Source organism: Cryptomeria japonica, chromosome 4, assembly GCF_030272615.1.
Source record: "Cryptomeria japonica chromosome 4, Sugi_1.0, whole genome shotgun sequence".
Lineage (NCBI taxonomy): Eukaryota > Viridiplantae > Streptophyta > Pinopsida > Cupressales > Cupressaceae > Cryptomeria > Cryptomeria japonica.
In genome coordinates, this window is record NC_081408.1 from 386,488,542 (window position 1) to 386,501,758 (window position 13,217).

Consider the following 13,217-nt stretch of genomic DNA (forward strand, 5'->3'; position numbering starts at 1 on the left):
GCCCTCATTCACCGACAAAATACCGAAATGAACAAGTTGCCTAAACAAAGGGAAAGTCGATAGAAAATGAAGTAAAGGGAGGATCAAATTTCTTTTTTAAATCAAGTCCCTTGCAATCCCCTTTCGTATACTGAAGTTTCCCCTTTAGATGAGCAATAAAAAAAAAATATAAAGAAAAGAAGGGGGCGTTTCAAAATGTCAAGCAAAATGAAAGCTTGCACTTTGCCTCTGAAGGCCGAAATTTTCCCTTATTAGGCAAACTGAAGAATTAAAATGGAAGGGAACTTTTTGCATTTTGCCTCAAAAAGCCTAAGTTTTCCCTTTAAAGTGACAAATGTTAAGTGAAAAGGGAACTTTTTGCATTTTGCCGCAAAAGCCCTAAGTTTTCCCTTTAAAGTGACAAACGTCAAGTGAAAAGGGAACTTTTTGCATTTTGCCTCAAAAGCCCTAAGTTTTCCCTTTAAAGTGACAAACGTCAAGTGAAAAGGGAACTTTTTGCATTTTACCTCAAAAAGCCTAAGTGTTCCCTTTAAAATGGCAAATGTTAAGTGAAATCATAAAAAGGGAACTTTTTTAGCACTTTGCCTCTCAAAGCCTAACTCTTCCCTTTAAGTGGCGCAATTTTATATCAAAAAGTGAAATAAGGAAAAGGGGATTCAAATTGTTTTAAAAAGTGAACATCTTTCATTTTTCCCTCGTTCGCCTAAACGAAGCCCAACATCACCTTGAAAATGTTTAATATTTGTTGAAATTACTTGAATTTTTCAAGGTGATTAAGTTAGGTTGAACTTGTTTTTGTAGATCAACGTCGCTAGAAAGAGCTGAGGGAAAGCTTAAAACGCATATTGAAGACATGATCGCGATTGAGGCTGGGAAGTGTAGATGCAGTGCGTAGGATCAAGATGGTCATTGTAGAACATTGAAGAGGGCACCATAAAATTAGCACCAAAGTGATGATGCTCCAAATTTTTGGAAGGCATCAATGAGAACAATCAAAATGGTACAAGATATGCAGATTCAGGAAATTACATAGCAAGAAAATCATTTTGTAAAAACTGAATTGCATTATTGTAAATAGCTACCTGTGGGCCCTATTTAATGCATTTAAAACAAGGGGACATAGGTCAGTTATTCCTCAGCTACTTGATTGACCAAATTGATGTCAAATAGTTGTCGGTAGCTGAGAAAGTGGTTGAATGTGGCGGTTGGGAAATTATAAGAAGTTACTTGGCATGGGCTAAATCAGCCAAGCTTCTAGAAGGCAGATTGCAGCCCTTGGATGCAGTCAATCTTGGCCTTTGATTCAAATTGTAAAATCTATAAAAGGCAGTGCCTCTCTTTTGTAAAGGGTTAGACCTTAGTAGTTAGATTCTAGAGTTTCTAGGTAGTTAGATTTTTTTTAGAAGTTAGAAGTAGCCATAATTAGGAGTAGAATATAACTGTTGGAAGGAGTTGTTGTAATGGCAGTTGAAATCAATATATGAACATTGAAGTATGGTGTTTGTGACTTTGTTTTCTTCTGCTTGCATGGTTTTCCTTCAGCTACTTAAGTAGAGTTAAGTGATTTTAATGGCGAAATGTGGGGGGTATTTGATGCATTTCAGGTTCATACCATTGGGGGCATGTTGATTGTAGGCCACCGTGTTTGGTTAGTCTGAACCCAAAACTGTGCTTAGTTCAACCGTAGGTACTTGCCTTAGGCTATGCCAGAATTGGGTGCCTAAATGAGTACCTCCAGTCTGAAAATCCTTCATTTCCTTGGAGCTTGCACTATCCTTGTTAAGTTGTGAGTATATCTCTGGCAAAGCAAGGGTTAGTTTATGGAAATCTGTCTACCCACAACACCAACCATTACTACCATTGCACTTAGGATCCCTAAACCCTTCTCTTTTGCTTTTATTTTCCGTAGTTTGAGAATCACAACATTGTCAGATGTAGGTTAGCTTGTTGTAAAGGTAAGCCCCCTTGTGTTACCAATAAAACACATCACCGCTGAGTTATCCCGTAGTCATGACCTGACATTTGGAACCTTGAGGTTATCCCCTTTGATCATCGAGAACAACATTAGAGATTTCCTTATTCAAGAGAGAATAGGATACTCAACTTTCTATTCTGTGTTGACCGGAGAGAGTTGATAATCCGACCTCAGACGCATCAACAGGTACTACATAAAAGTCTTCCTTGATGGGGTGTTCCCCTAGAAGCATTTCTACTTGAGGAACAATTTTGTGCATTGGACCATGGCTCCTATTGCTGTTGTTGTTGTAAATCCTTTAAAATTTTTAGTTTCCAACTTCCTTTTTGCCATCAATTTTTCATCTATGAAATTGTGAGAAGCTCCGCTACCCACTAAGTTGATGACTTTTTGTCCTCAGAGGGTGCTCTTAATGTGAAAAGGGCGGTTTTTGGAGGTGTGAGTGATAGTGGCTAGAATTACTTGTTCTTCTTCATCATACTTAGCCTTCTTGTTAGGTTTCTCTTCACTCTCTTCCTCAGAAGTTGCCTCCAATTGATGGGCTTGGCTTTTGCATTTATGGCCAGGTTCCCATTTCTCCTTGCATCTATAGCATGGTCTTTTCTTATCTGAGCCTCCTTTATGACAGCTGTGCCCTTTCTCCCAAGGTTCTTGACATTTGAAGCACAAGTTTTTCCTTTTAAGCTCCTTAATGTTTGTGGGACTCTTGTGGTGTTTGTCCTTTTTGTGGAAGGTTTTTGTATGATCATAGGGAGCCTTGTTATTAGGGGTTGATGGTTCCAATCTCAAAGCCTTTTCAATAGCATCATCTAGAGACATTGGATTGAGGGCACCCACTAATCCTCTTAATGATTCTTTCAGCCCTTCCACAAATAGGTAGGTTAACCTGTCTTCATCTATCCCTGCAACTCTTACTGCAACTCTTACTGCAATTTTTTGGAATTGGGTGACATATTCATCCACTGTCCCTAGCTGTTTTAGCTGAGTCAAATCCTTGAAGTCTTTTTGGGGATGCTTACGGTCAAACCTTTTAATTAATTTCTGTGAGAATTCTTCATAAGAAGTTATATTTTGATGCCCTTGTGTGAGGATCCCATGGTGGCATCATTCGTGGGCTAAGCCTTCCAAGTGTAGGATGGTGAACTGGACTGCATCCTCTTCCGTCACAGGGCTGAGAGACAAATAAGTATTTAATTTCTGCAACCAAGCATGGGCTGTGATTTTGTTTGACCCATCAAAGTTTGGGAGGGTTACCTTGTTTATCTTATGCTTCAAGTCCCCTTTTCTATCCTAGGGGTCTCATGTCTCTTTGCTTCACAAAACTCCCTGAATGGTACAACCCTTCTTATTTCAGGATTTAAGTTTGTGTATCCTTCTGCCAATTCCTCTGTGCTGTTATGGAGAGGATAATTTCTTCTTCCTCCCCTAGTTTATCATTTCTTGGTAGGAAGGATGGCTTTGGGATCCTAGGTGTAGATGATCTACTATTATTTTCTGAGTGATTTGTACTAATGTCCCTTCCACTAGAATTTGATTTAAGATCATTGATTGAGGTGTTCATATTTTGTAAGGCTTTCATGAGTACTTGGGTTCTTTCATTTTGTTCCATTAATGTCTGGGTTGTTATCTCCATAAATGGCCTCATCTCCTCACCTATTGGTTCAACCATTTTATTGTTTTGTCTAGGATTGGAGTTTGCTACAAGTTTCCTCCTTTCCCTTTCTAAAGCTCTTTGTGCCCTTTGGCTAGTTTGCATCAACCTAACCTCTCACAGGATGGCAAGATATGGCTTTGATACCAATTGTAATGTCCCCTGTTTAATCATATTTAATCTTATTTCAATATGACTTAGATTAGTTAAAATAAGAAACTGGTTCAGCAAAAATAATCAAATGTGTGTCATTCCATATTCTATTGATTTGATTGATTGATAAGTAAATTGTTCATTAATTAATTTAAGATGATTAACTTCAACAAATATGACCTTTAACCCTTGCATTACTCCAGTCTAAGAGGAAGAAAATGACTATGTTGCCAAGCCCTTTGATACCAATTTCAATAGGCTTCCCTCACAGTTTACAGATCCAAGCCCTTACCCCATTTTGGACCCTGTCCTCAAGGTTCTCGGGTCGCTGATCCCCACCCTCTCTTGGGAAACAACCAATTGACTGGATTTAGACTGCCCCTCTTGGAAACCAGTCCATCACGTATCCTTAGTTACTGGTAGTAATGGCAAGTATATATCAAAGTAATTCCACTATTATACTGATTGAAAGCAATTTCTCTTACTGTTATATAACTTAACTGTTATCATAATTAATTTTAAATATCCAGTTCTATTATTATGTATCCGACTGTATTTATGTTTGTAAATACCCAGTATAACATTGTATATTTTACTGCTATTCTATTATTAGATAACCAGTTAGTTTCTCTTCTAAGATATATATATTTTTTATTATATCGCATTTATTCTGAAATGTGATATTCATTATTCACTACATTCTATTCCTATCCTGGAACATGATTGTCATTGAACAATATTTAATAATATTAATAATTTATCATATGTTAAGATTTCCATTCTAACATCGGGTAGGAATACATACCACTGCAGACAGTCTTTCTGACATTCTGATTCCTTGTCTGCTGATCCTCTATCCCCCCCCTGGCTAGTGGTGAAAGTTCCTCTATACAATCCATGGTAGATGAGAGTCATGACTTCCTTTGTGAAGAGTCACGACCTATTGTGGCCAACAGTTTGTGCCTTATCGGGAATAATCTCCCCTCGATCAATATTAACAATATTGAAGGTTAATATTAAATTAATATTTAAACAAAGATTAATATATATATATATATCAAATATTAGTGACTGTTATTAAATATGAAAAATTAAACATTATAAATTAATATATAGACATGGATTATATAAAAGTATATAAGATAGAAATTATAAAATAATATTAATAATAGTACAATTAATTAATTGTATATTAATATGATTTTGGTGGGGCTTTGACACAGCAAATGATTTATTTGATATTTCTTCATCAAATTGCCTCTGTGAAAGCTAGTACTCGGCTTGAGTATGAGTTGAATGGTCATAATGCAAATTTTAGATGAAATTTGATGGTTGCTGTGCAAGTTTAAAGTCAATCAGATCTGTATCACCCTTTTATGAAAGTTTGAAAGTGCCTTCTATCAAAATATGCATTTATCCCTGTTTGTGCAAGCCTTATTAAGCTCCAGCAGTAATATGATGTTGATGTATTGAAGTTTGAAGTCTGTTCCCAAGGTCTGAAGGCTGCAAAATAATTCTGAGTGCCCATAATGATTATCTCAAATCTGGGATTGACATTTGATCCCATCCCATTCTTGGATTCTGAGTGGATGTCTTTGCTGCTGTTTGCATACTCTCATTATCAGAGGGTAATTTTCAGAACTGCATTCTTCAGGAAAGCTGTCCATTCAAGGTACTCTTTGATGTTTGCACTTTCTAGACTTATATCAAGTCATTCATTTTGTATTTGTCATTTTAAGCAATGAACATGCTTCAAGCTTTGCAAAGGAATTTATAACTGAATGCAATCTCTGTTTAAAACTTTAAAGAGACATGCAATAAACTTATCCCCTTCAGCAAGAACATCTTCACAATTGGAAAAATAAAAATAAAAATTGGGGTTAGATATTACAATAAATTTGCTACCAAATGGAAAATCCAAGTATGGGAACTGAATTTTTTAAGTCAAAACTGTAAATGAATAGAAATTTTACTTATCTTGGAAATCAGGTTTTGGAATGTCTTCCATACGTGTTGTGCTTTCATGAGGCTTGAAAAGTCCTTTGACACTACCATTGTGAGCTCTTAGTCTACTCAAATGTAACTTTATACACTATTGTAAATCTTAAATCTTAAACCAAAGTTCAGAATTAAACGGTGAAATATAAAATCGCTGAAACCTTTGTAAGTCTGAAATATAAAATTCATATAAAAATACTCTGAAATCTTTCTCTATCTTCCTCTATCTCTCTGAAGTGGTCTCTTGAAACTTGCCTTCACCTTGCTGATATTTTGTCTTTGGCTCCATGACTAGGGTTTGAAATCAACTTTAAAACCCTACATACTGTCTCTGAATACTTTTATAGCTTTAATTGATTGTAATTTTATGTATGCTGAGAGTGTAAATGAAATTCTGTTGAACTTAATTTTGAATATATGTGGTCTGCTTTAATCCTTTTTTATGATTGAATTACAATATAGAAAATATCTATATTTAACAATGTTAATGCTTCACACCTAAATATTCAACAGATAATTTGAGTCCGTAGGATAGAAGTACTGGGAAAAATGGCTTTGATCAAGTTAAAATTAATTGTAACTTTCTTCCTAGAAGCGTGTTTATGCTATTAAGAATTGTAGCTCTCTTGTTTGAATATATTTTAGTACTTGAATCTTGAATCCAATATAAGGTGTAGATTCATTCCTAAGAACTTGAACTGTGTGTACACCATCCTGTACACCAGTATTTGAGCCTCTTTGGGGAATTTCTTCTTAATGTTCATCATGAGCAATCACATATAACATATACACTGGGAAATCACATTATCAATGAAGCTTACATCGAGAAAGATGCTTTAGTTTTAGGCATTTAGTTTAAAATACTCACTACTGAAACTCACTTATTTCTTCTTGCACTATCATCTGTGGTGGAGCAGATTTTGTCAGTGTAGACTGTGGAGGTGAAGGTTATTTCACTGATAATATTACAGGGCTCCAGTGGATTCCTGATGGTGTATTCATAAGTAGTGGTAAAATTGTCAAACTTAATATTTTAAATGAAAATCGGCGACAGTACCAGAGCTTAAGATATTTTCCAGCAGATGATAAGAAGTATTGTTACACCTTGAGAACAATAGAGAGGATGCGGTACCTTGTTAGAGCAACATTTCTCTATAGCAATTTTGATAATAGCAGTGCATATCCAAAGTTTAAACTCTATCTTGATACCACCAGCTGGGCAACAATAACAATTACAGATCCAAGACAATTATATGTTGAAGAAATGATTGTGAGGGCATCTTCTTCTGCAATCAGTGTATGTGTTTTGGATGCTTCAACGAGCAATCCTTTCATATCCACCTTGGAGCTGCGTCCTCTGAATGGTTCTATGTATGCAACAGATTTTGAGGAGGATTTCTTCCTGAAGGTTACTGCAAGGATAAACTTTGGAGCTGGCAGTAGGGAACCCATAAGGTAAGTTCTTTTTCACGAGTTTTGAAATTTTGTTCTATTGTTGGAAGTCATGTCCCATGTTTTATTAAAAGCAATATTAGGAATGGATTCCCTGGGTATTTTGATCTCTCTCCCACTCTCTAAGACACACATTGTCTTCTGTTTTCCTGTTTTAAATTTGAACTAAGATTGGACTTTGTATTGTTTGCTTGTAATACATTTCTCCTAAGGCTATAAGTTATGAGGTGTAAATATAAATCAAATAACCTTTTTTTGCTACTCCATCTCTGGTTGAACATTTTCATATTAATATTTGTTGATTTTAAGATTCTAAGAAAGTAAAATCCCTTGTAATATTTCCTAGAGTTTAACTGTGCAATATGTGTAATCTCGAGGGATCCTTATTTATAAAATGATTTGGCAGCTAATCTATGAATGCATGCCTCACACTTGAGATATTTGCATTCTAGCATGGCTCTGTAGGCATGCAAATTTGCTAGGATCGCAAAAGTGAGGCCCTTCTTCTCCCAGTAATTGCTGGTGGTGTTTACTATCCACACCATCTTCAAAATCTGTTTTCTGTGCACAAATTATTATAGCTTCCATGTATGTTGGAGAACCATCAAACATGGAATATTATTGTCAAATGCTGGAAAAGAAAGTGTTTAACATAAACTTTTGTATATCTAAGAGTATTTTATCTTCCCGAGTCCAACTTATATCCTCCTTGTTTTCAATTAATTGGAAATCTTGATCTGCAACTGATGATATAATATTCTGTGTGTACAAAATTTGAAAATTGGTTTCTCGTAAGATGAAGTTGATAGTAGATGTTGATGTTTCAATAAATATTATAACAATGTATTGGCTTATGATATCTTGTAAAAGATTGCTTATGCTGGCTCTCTTTTTGTTGTATGTTTAAAAATAGACCAGACTTTACTAGGGGAAAGTCAAAAGAGCACTTTAAACACAGAATCAATGTGCTCCTGCTCTTGACTTTAACATCTTCAATGTAATATTTGGAAATCCCAAGACAAGTTTGTAAACATGATAAATCCTCTTAAGATTCGTGCTATCTTAACCTTGAGCCGACCTTTAGTTGTGGTCGTTTAGCGTTTTGTAGTGTTTGTGTTTTTTTCTATATGTGCACATCTTGTTCACATCTAAGGAGTTTTAGGTTTGGGCTTTCTAATTAATTGCGAGTTCTTGCATGAGTTTGGCTTTAAAATTCGTAATTTGCCCACTATATACAAGTGGCAAAATTTTACTGCAGAAACTCGGCAACCCAAAAAAGTATTTCTAGTACTTGGTAACTTGGTGACTAGTTGAACTATGATTGATATTGCCTTTACTTTTAAAGTTTATGCTCTTTCCAAAAGAAATAAATTATTAGTTACCTGTAAAAGGCATTTTGGGTGGTCTGCTTTGTATATTTTGGGCTAACTCTAAATGTATCGTGCCAAAGTCTGACATCGCCAGATTCAAATTTTCATAATTCATATTTGCATGTCTGAGAATTTCCAGCTCTAGCCTTTGGATGTTTTTCCTGGCCTCAATATTCTTCTTCCCTATGATGTGTGTGTCATGTATTAGTGATAAAGTGAGGTGATGAATGGGAAAAAAAAAATGGTATTCTAAGCTTTGGTAAAAGCTCATCCCTTGAAGGGCCAATTTAGAATTTGAGAAAACATGCCCTAAAACAGAAAAATGGTTGGGGAATGTTGTGGCGAGAAGAGAATTGGAGAGGGAAATACCCAAAGAACTAATAAACTAGAGAAAGATTTTGTAAACCAATGCATGCATTGGTTCAGCATCATAGCATGAGGGCTTGGTTGTAGGACTATTTTTCTATGGTAGACTGACAACGAGATGCTTCTGTTGACGCAGTGACCAATAATTTTGTGCAGGAACCTGGCCACACCTCTGTTAGAAGAAATTTTTATGATATATCATTAAACAGTTTCACTAATGTCATCATTGCCCTCAATCCTCTCATTGCTAATATTTGAATAAGCTAAGAGGTTGTGGAGAATTCTGAGAGGTTTTAATCATGTGATTTATTTCATTTTCTTAAGAGGAAAATTGTTTGAATAAAGTATACGAAAACTGTTAGTGTTAATTCATTAGGCTGTTAGTTAAGGTGGTAGTTAGTTAGTTTGCCAGTTATGCAACCACCCTTACGGTGTGTTTTCCATCAGATGCTGTTCTATTTTTTTGCCTTGTTCTGTTTCTCAAATCACTGCAATACAAACATTTCTTTCTGCAATTTCATTTGGTATCAGAGCAAGCAAGGGAACAGTGCACTGAAGGAAGGTGATTCTGTTCTGAGTCTTTGGTGCGTACAAAAGAAGCAAGTTTTGCAGTCGTTGGCTTGGCGAGCAGTGAATGTCGACAACACCTGAAGATGCATTAGTGTGGAGAGTAATCATGGAGCACAACAAGCTGTGAATGATAGCACAGGCTTCTATTTCGCTTTGCTTGATTCTCTTCGAAATACTGGAAACCTTGCGTTTGATGAATTAATCCGCAACGGACTCCTTGAATACTTTCTGTTTGATGTTCGTTGCCAAGCCAGACAGATTAATGTGCAACTTGAAGCCGGTTATGATGCAAATGATGAAGAAGAGGTAGAACGCTCACCAAAGCGTCCCCCTCTCACTGCATGTGCTTACCGTTCTCATTTTGCCTCTTGTCGTCTTTAAATAAGACTATTTTTCATACATGTATGTGGACTCTTCGTCCCTAAAATCAATACCAGCATAATAAAGCATTGTTGTGTTTGCTCTTTGTTATTATTGTTTTTTGTCATGTCTGCCCCCAAGATTCTTTTGTCCGACACTCAGCTTCTTAAAGGATCTAATTATGCTGCCTGGAAAACAAAGATGAGGACCATTCTTCAATTTGAAGAACTATGGGAGATTATCTCTGGTACTATCACATGACACAAAACTGATGCTGATGAACAAAAGAAGTTTGATAAAGTTGATAATAAAGCACTGATGCTTATCACTCTCAGCATCTTCGACGAGGTTCAACCTTATATTCGAGATGCAACTACATCCAAGGCAGCCTGGGATGCACTTTCCACCATCTTTGAAGCAAAGAATCAGACTAAAATTCTTCATTTGCAGTCTCAACTGCATACTCTTCTTATGTCAGCCGGTGAAAAGGTTGCTGATTTTCTCTGTCGTGTGTCTATTCTTCGAGCGGAACTGGCGGCTCTTGGTGAAATAGTGGAGGATAAGATGATCATTCCCATCACTTTACGTGCTCTTCCTTCCAAGTTTCGGACTTTTGTTACCACTTTAAATATCACCAAACAACATGTATCTTTTGAAGAGCTTGTCAATTTGCTTCAACAAGAAGAGGCTGTTCACTCATTGCATGAGGAATTTGAGGAAAAAGCTCTTGACTCTTGCCGACACCGACGATGATCTTCACAGTCTCAGATACAGTCATCACCACCTATGCCACCAACAAAGTCTTCCACTCGATGGTGTTTTATTTGTAATGCTCCTACTCATGATACTGATCGTTGTTGGTACAATGGTCTTACTCAAGGTGCATCCAGTAAAGAAGGTACATCTGGCCATAGTCATTCTCGTTCATCTCGTGGTCGACAACATCAGCAAGGAAATGTTGCTACTCACCAAGATGACATCTTTGATGGGCCCTTTGATGAAGATACGTCTGCTCCTGCTCCTACTTCTGCTGTGCATCCGAATCTAGTCTTGGTTTCTCAAACATCTCCCTCTTCACGGGATGTTTGGTTAATTGATTCTGGTGCTAGTAAACACATGACTGGAGATAAAGGTTTGTTTGATAGTTTGAATTCCACTCCAACTGGTGATCTCATTCGTATTGCTGATGATAAGGAATATGTTGCTGAAGGCATTGGTACTGTTACTATCCCTCTTACTGAAGGCAGTTGTTCTCTTTCCAATGTACTTTATGTTCCTGGTTTTACTAGCAATCTTTTGTCTGTTAGTCAACTTCTAAATCACAGACTTAAGGTAGAATTTCAAGTTCAAGATGGTATTAAGTCCTGTCTTATTTCTCGCGATGGTGAGATCATTGCTCGTGGTTTCAAACGGGGTCATCTCTTTGCACTTGATATTGCCTCTTCTCATGGAATTGCTCTTTGTGCTTCTACTGTTGAGTCCACTTCTCTTTGGCATTACCGATATGGTCATCTTCCTGCCCGCTCTCTCTCTCTTTTGCAATCCCATGCCATGGTTATGGGCCCACCACGCTTCCGTTGGCCCTATTTCGTGGATGAGTAAGAAACAGAATGTCACATCTCTCTCATCCACTGAAGCTGAATATCGAGCTGCCCGGGAAGCTGTCTGCGAGGTGGTTTGGCTCCGTCGCATTTTCTCCGATATGGATATTTCAGATGATCGTCCACCCGTACTGTTCTATGACAATCAAGGTGTTTTAAAACTTGTTAAGAATCCTGTCTTTCATGAACGCACCAAACACATTGAGGTGGATTGTCACTATATTCGGGAATAGGTTCTCGAGCACGGTATTCAACTCAAGTTTTGTCCTTCCTCTTCCCAGGTTGCAAATGTACTCACTAAGCCTCTTGGCAAAGTGCAGTTTGTATTTTTTTGTAGCTTTATTTGTAACCCTAATGTATTAAGGGGGGAATGTTAGCGTTAATTCATTAGGCTGTTAGTTAAGGTGGTAGTTAGTTAGTTTGCCAGTTATGCAACCACCCTTACGGTGTGTTTTCCATCAGATGCTATTCTATTTATTTGCCTTGTTCTGTTTCTCAAATCACTGCAATACAAACATTTCTTTCTGCAATTTCAAAAATATCATCAATTAGATTAAAAAAAATAATATTCTCTGAATTTTGAATGAGGAGTAGAAGACTTGAAGGGAATACAATATAAGTTCCAAACTTCCCCCTCCTTTCTCCTCAAGTCAGTATGAGCTGTTCCATGGGTGTAAACAAATCTTTTCTTTGTAATGCAATCAGGAGAGAGCATATTAGGAGAGAGTCGAGTGCAAACCAGAAAAGTGTGCAAATTCAGTTTACTGCTTCTGATTATATGAGAGGGAATGGGTTCATCTCAAATATGGAATGAAAAATTTACTTAGAATTTAATTTTTATTCTGATTTTTCTTTCATTAGCATGTGAAATCAGTGCATTGGTTCTTCTTTGAGGGCTCAAAGAATTCTCAAGCTTCATGTCAACTTCTCATAATCATTCTTTTTGTCTCACCAGCGACAATGTAGTTCTTCATTGGCCTAGGGTGTGATTAATAGACATTTTGTAAATATTCAAATTCCTGTTGTCCTCATTTTTTTTTCCAAAAATGAAGGACCATTACATAAAAGTTTTGTGAAAAATGAAAATTTTTACTCTATGGCATGCTTCCCGAGGCAGAATTTCAACTGATCTTTGGACTGGCTTAATCCTCAGCCCATCCTCGAACTATGTTTTGAATTTCGTCGCATTCTGGGTTCGTTTGCTATGTCTTTCCTTCAATTTCGGGTTTTAAAATCTCGACTGCAGGTGGAGAATTTTCTTCAAACTGCAAATTTTAATGATGTCCATTGTTTGGGTCTTTGTAGGGAAATTTTTAGCTTATTACATGTGCATTTCTATTAAAAGATGAATACTTGTAATTTGTTTTAAAATCTCCCCTTTTTTGTTTTTATTGTTTTTTGGCTTTTTTAGTTAAAATAGGGATTTTTTGGTTAAGTTACAAGTAAACTTGTAGTTCTCTCCAAAAACCCCTACTTTAATGGTTTTTACATGTAATAGGGATTTTAAACCCCTATTACATATGTGCAAGTTATAACTTGTTGTAGGGGTTTTATTTCCCCTGTACAAGTGCATAAAACTTGCATCTCTCTCCAAAAATCCCGATTTTGACTTGTAAGTGAAAAAGTGACAATTTAAAACTTGCACTTTGGTCTAAAAAACCTGATTTTGCTCATAAAGTGCATTTTTGACAATTTTAAACTTGCAATTCATTCCCAAAAAC

General features: G+C 36.5%; 1 protein-coding gene across 1 annotated transcript in view; it reads left to right on the plus strand.

Annotated features, from left to right (window-relative positions):
• LOC131074643 (probable LRR receptor-like serine/threonine-protein kinase At1g67720) overlaps positions 1–13,217 on the plus strand; it is a 152,105-nt gene that overhangs the window by 15,406 nt on the left and 123,482 nt on the right. The window contains exon 2 of the mRNA XM_058011300.2: positions 6,695–7,232. Coding sequence (XP_057867283.2) covers positions 6,695–7,232 — 538 coding nt within the window. The remainder of the gene's footprint in view (positions 1–6,694; positions 7,233–13,217) is intronic.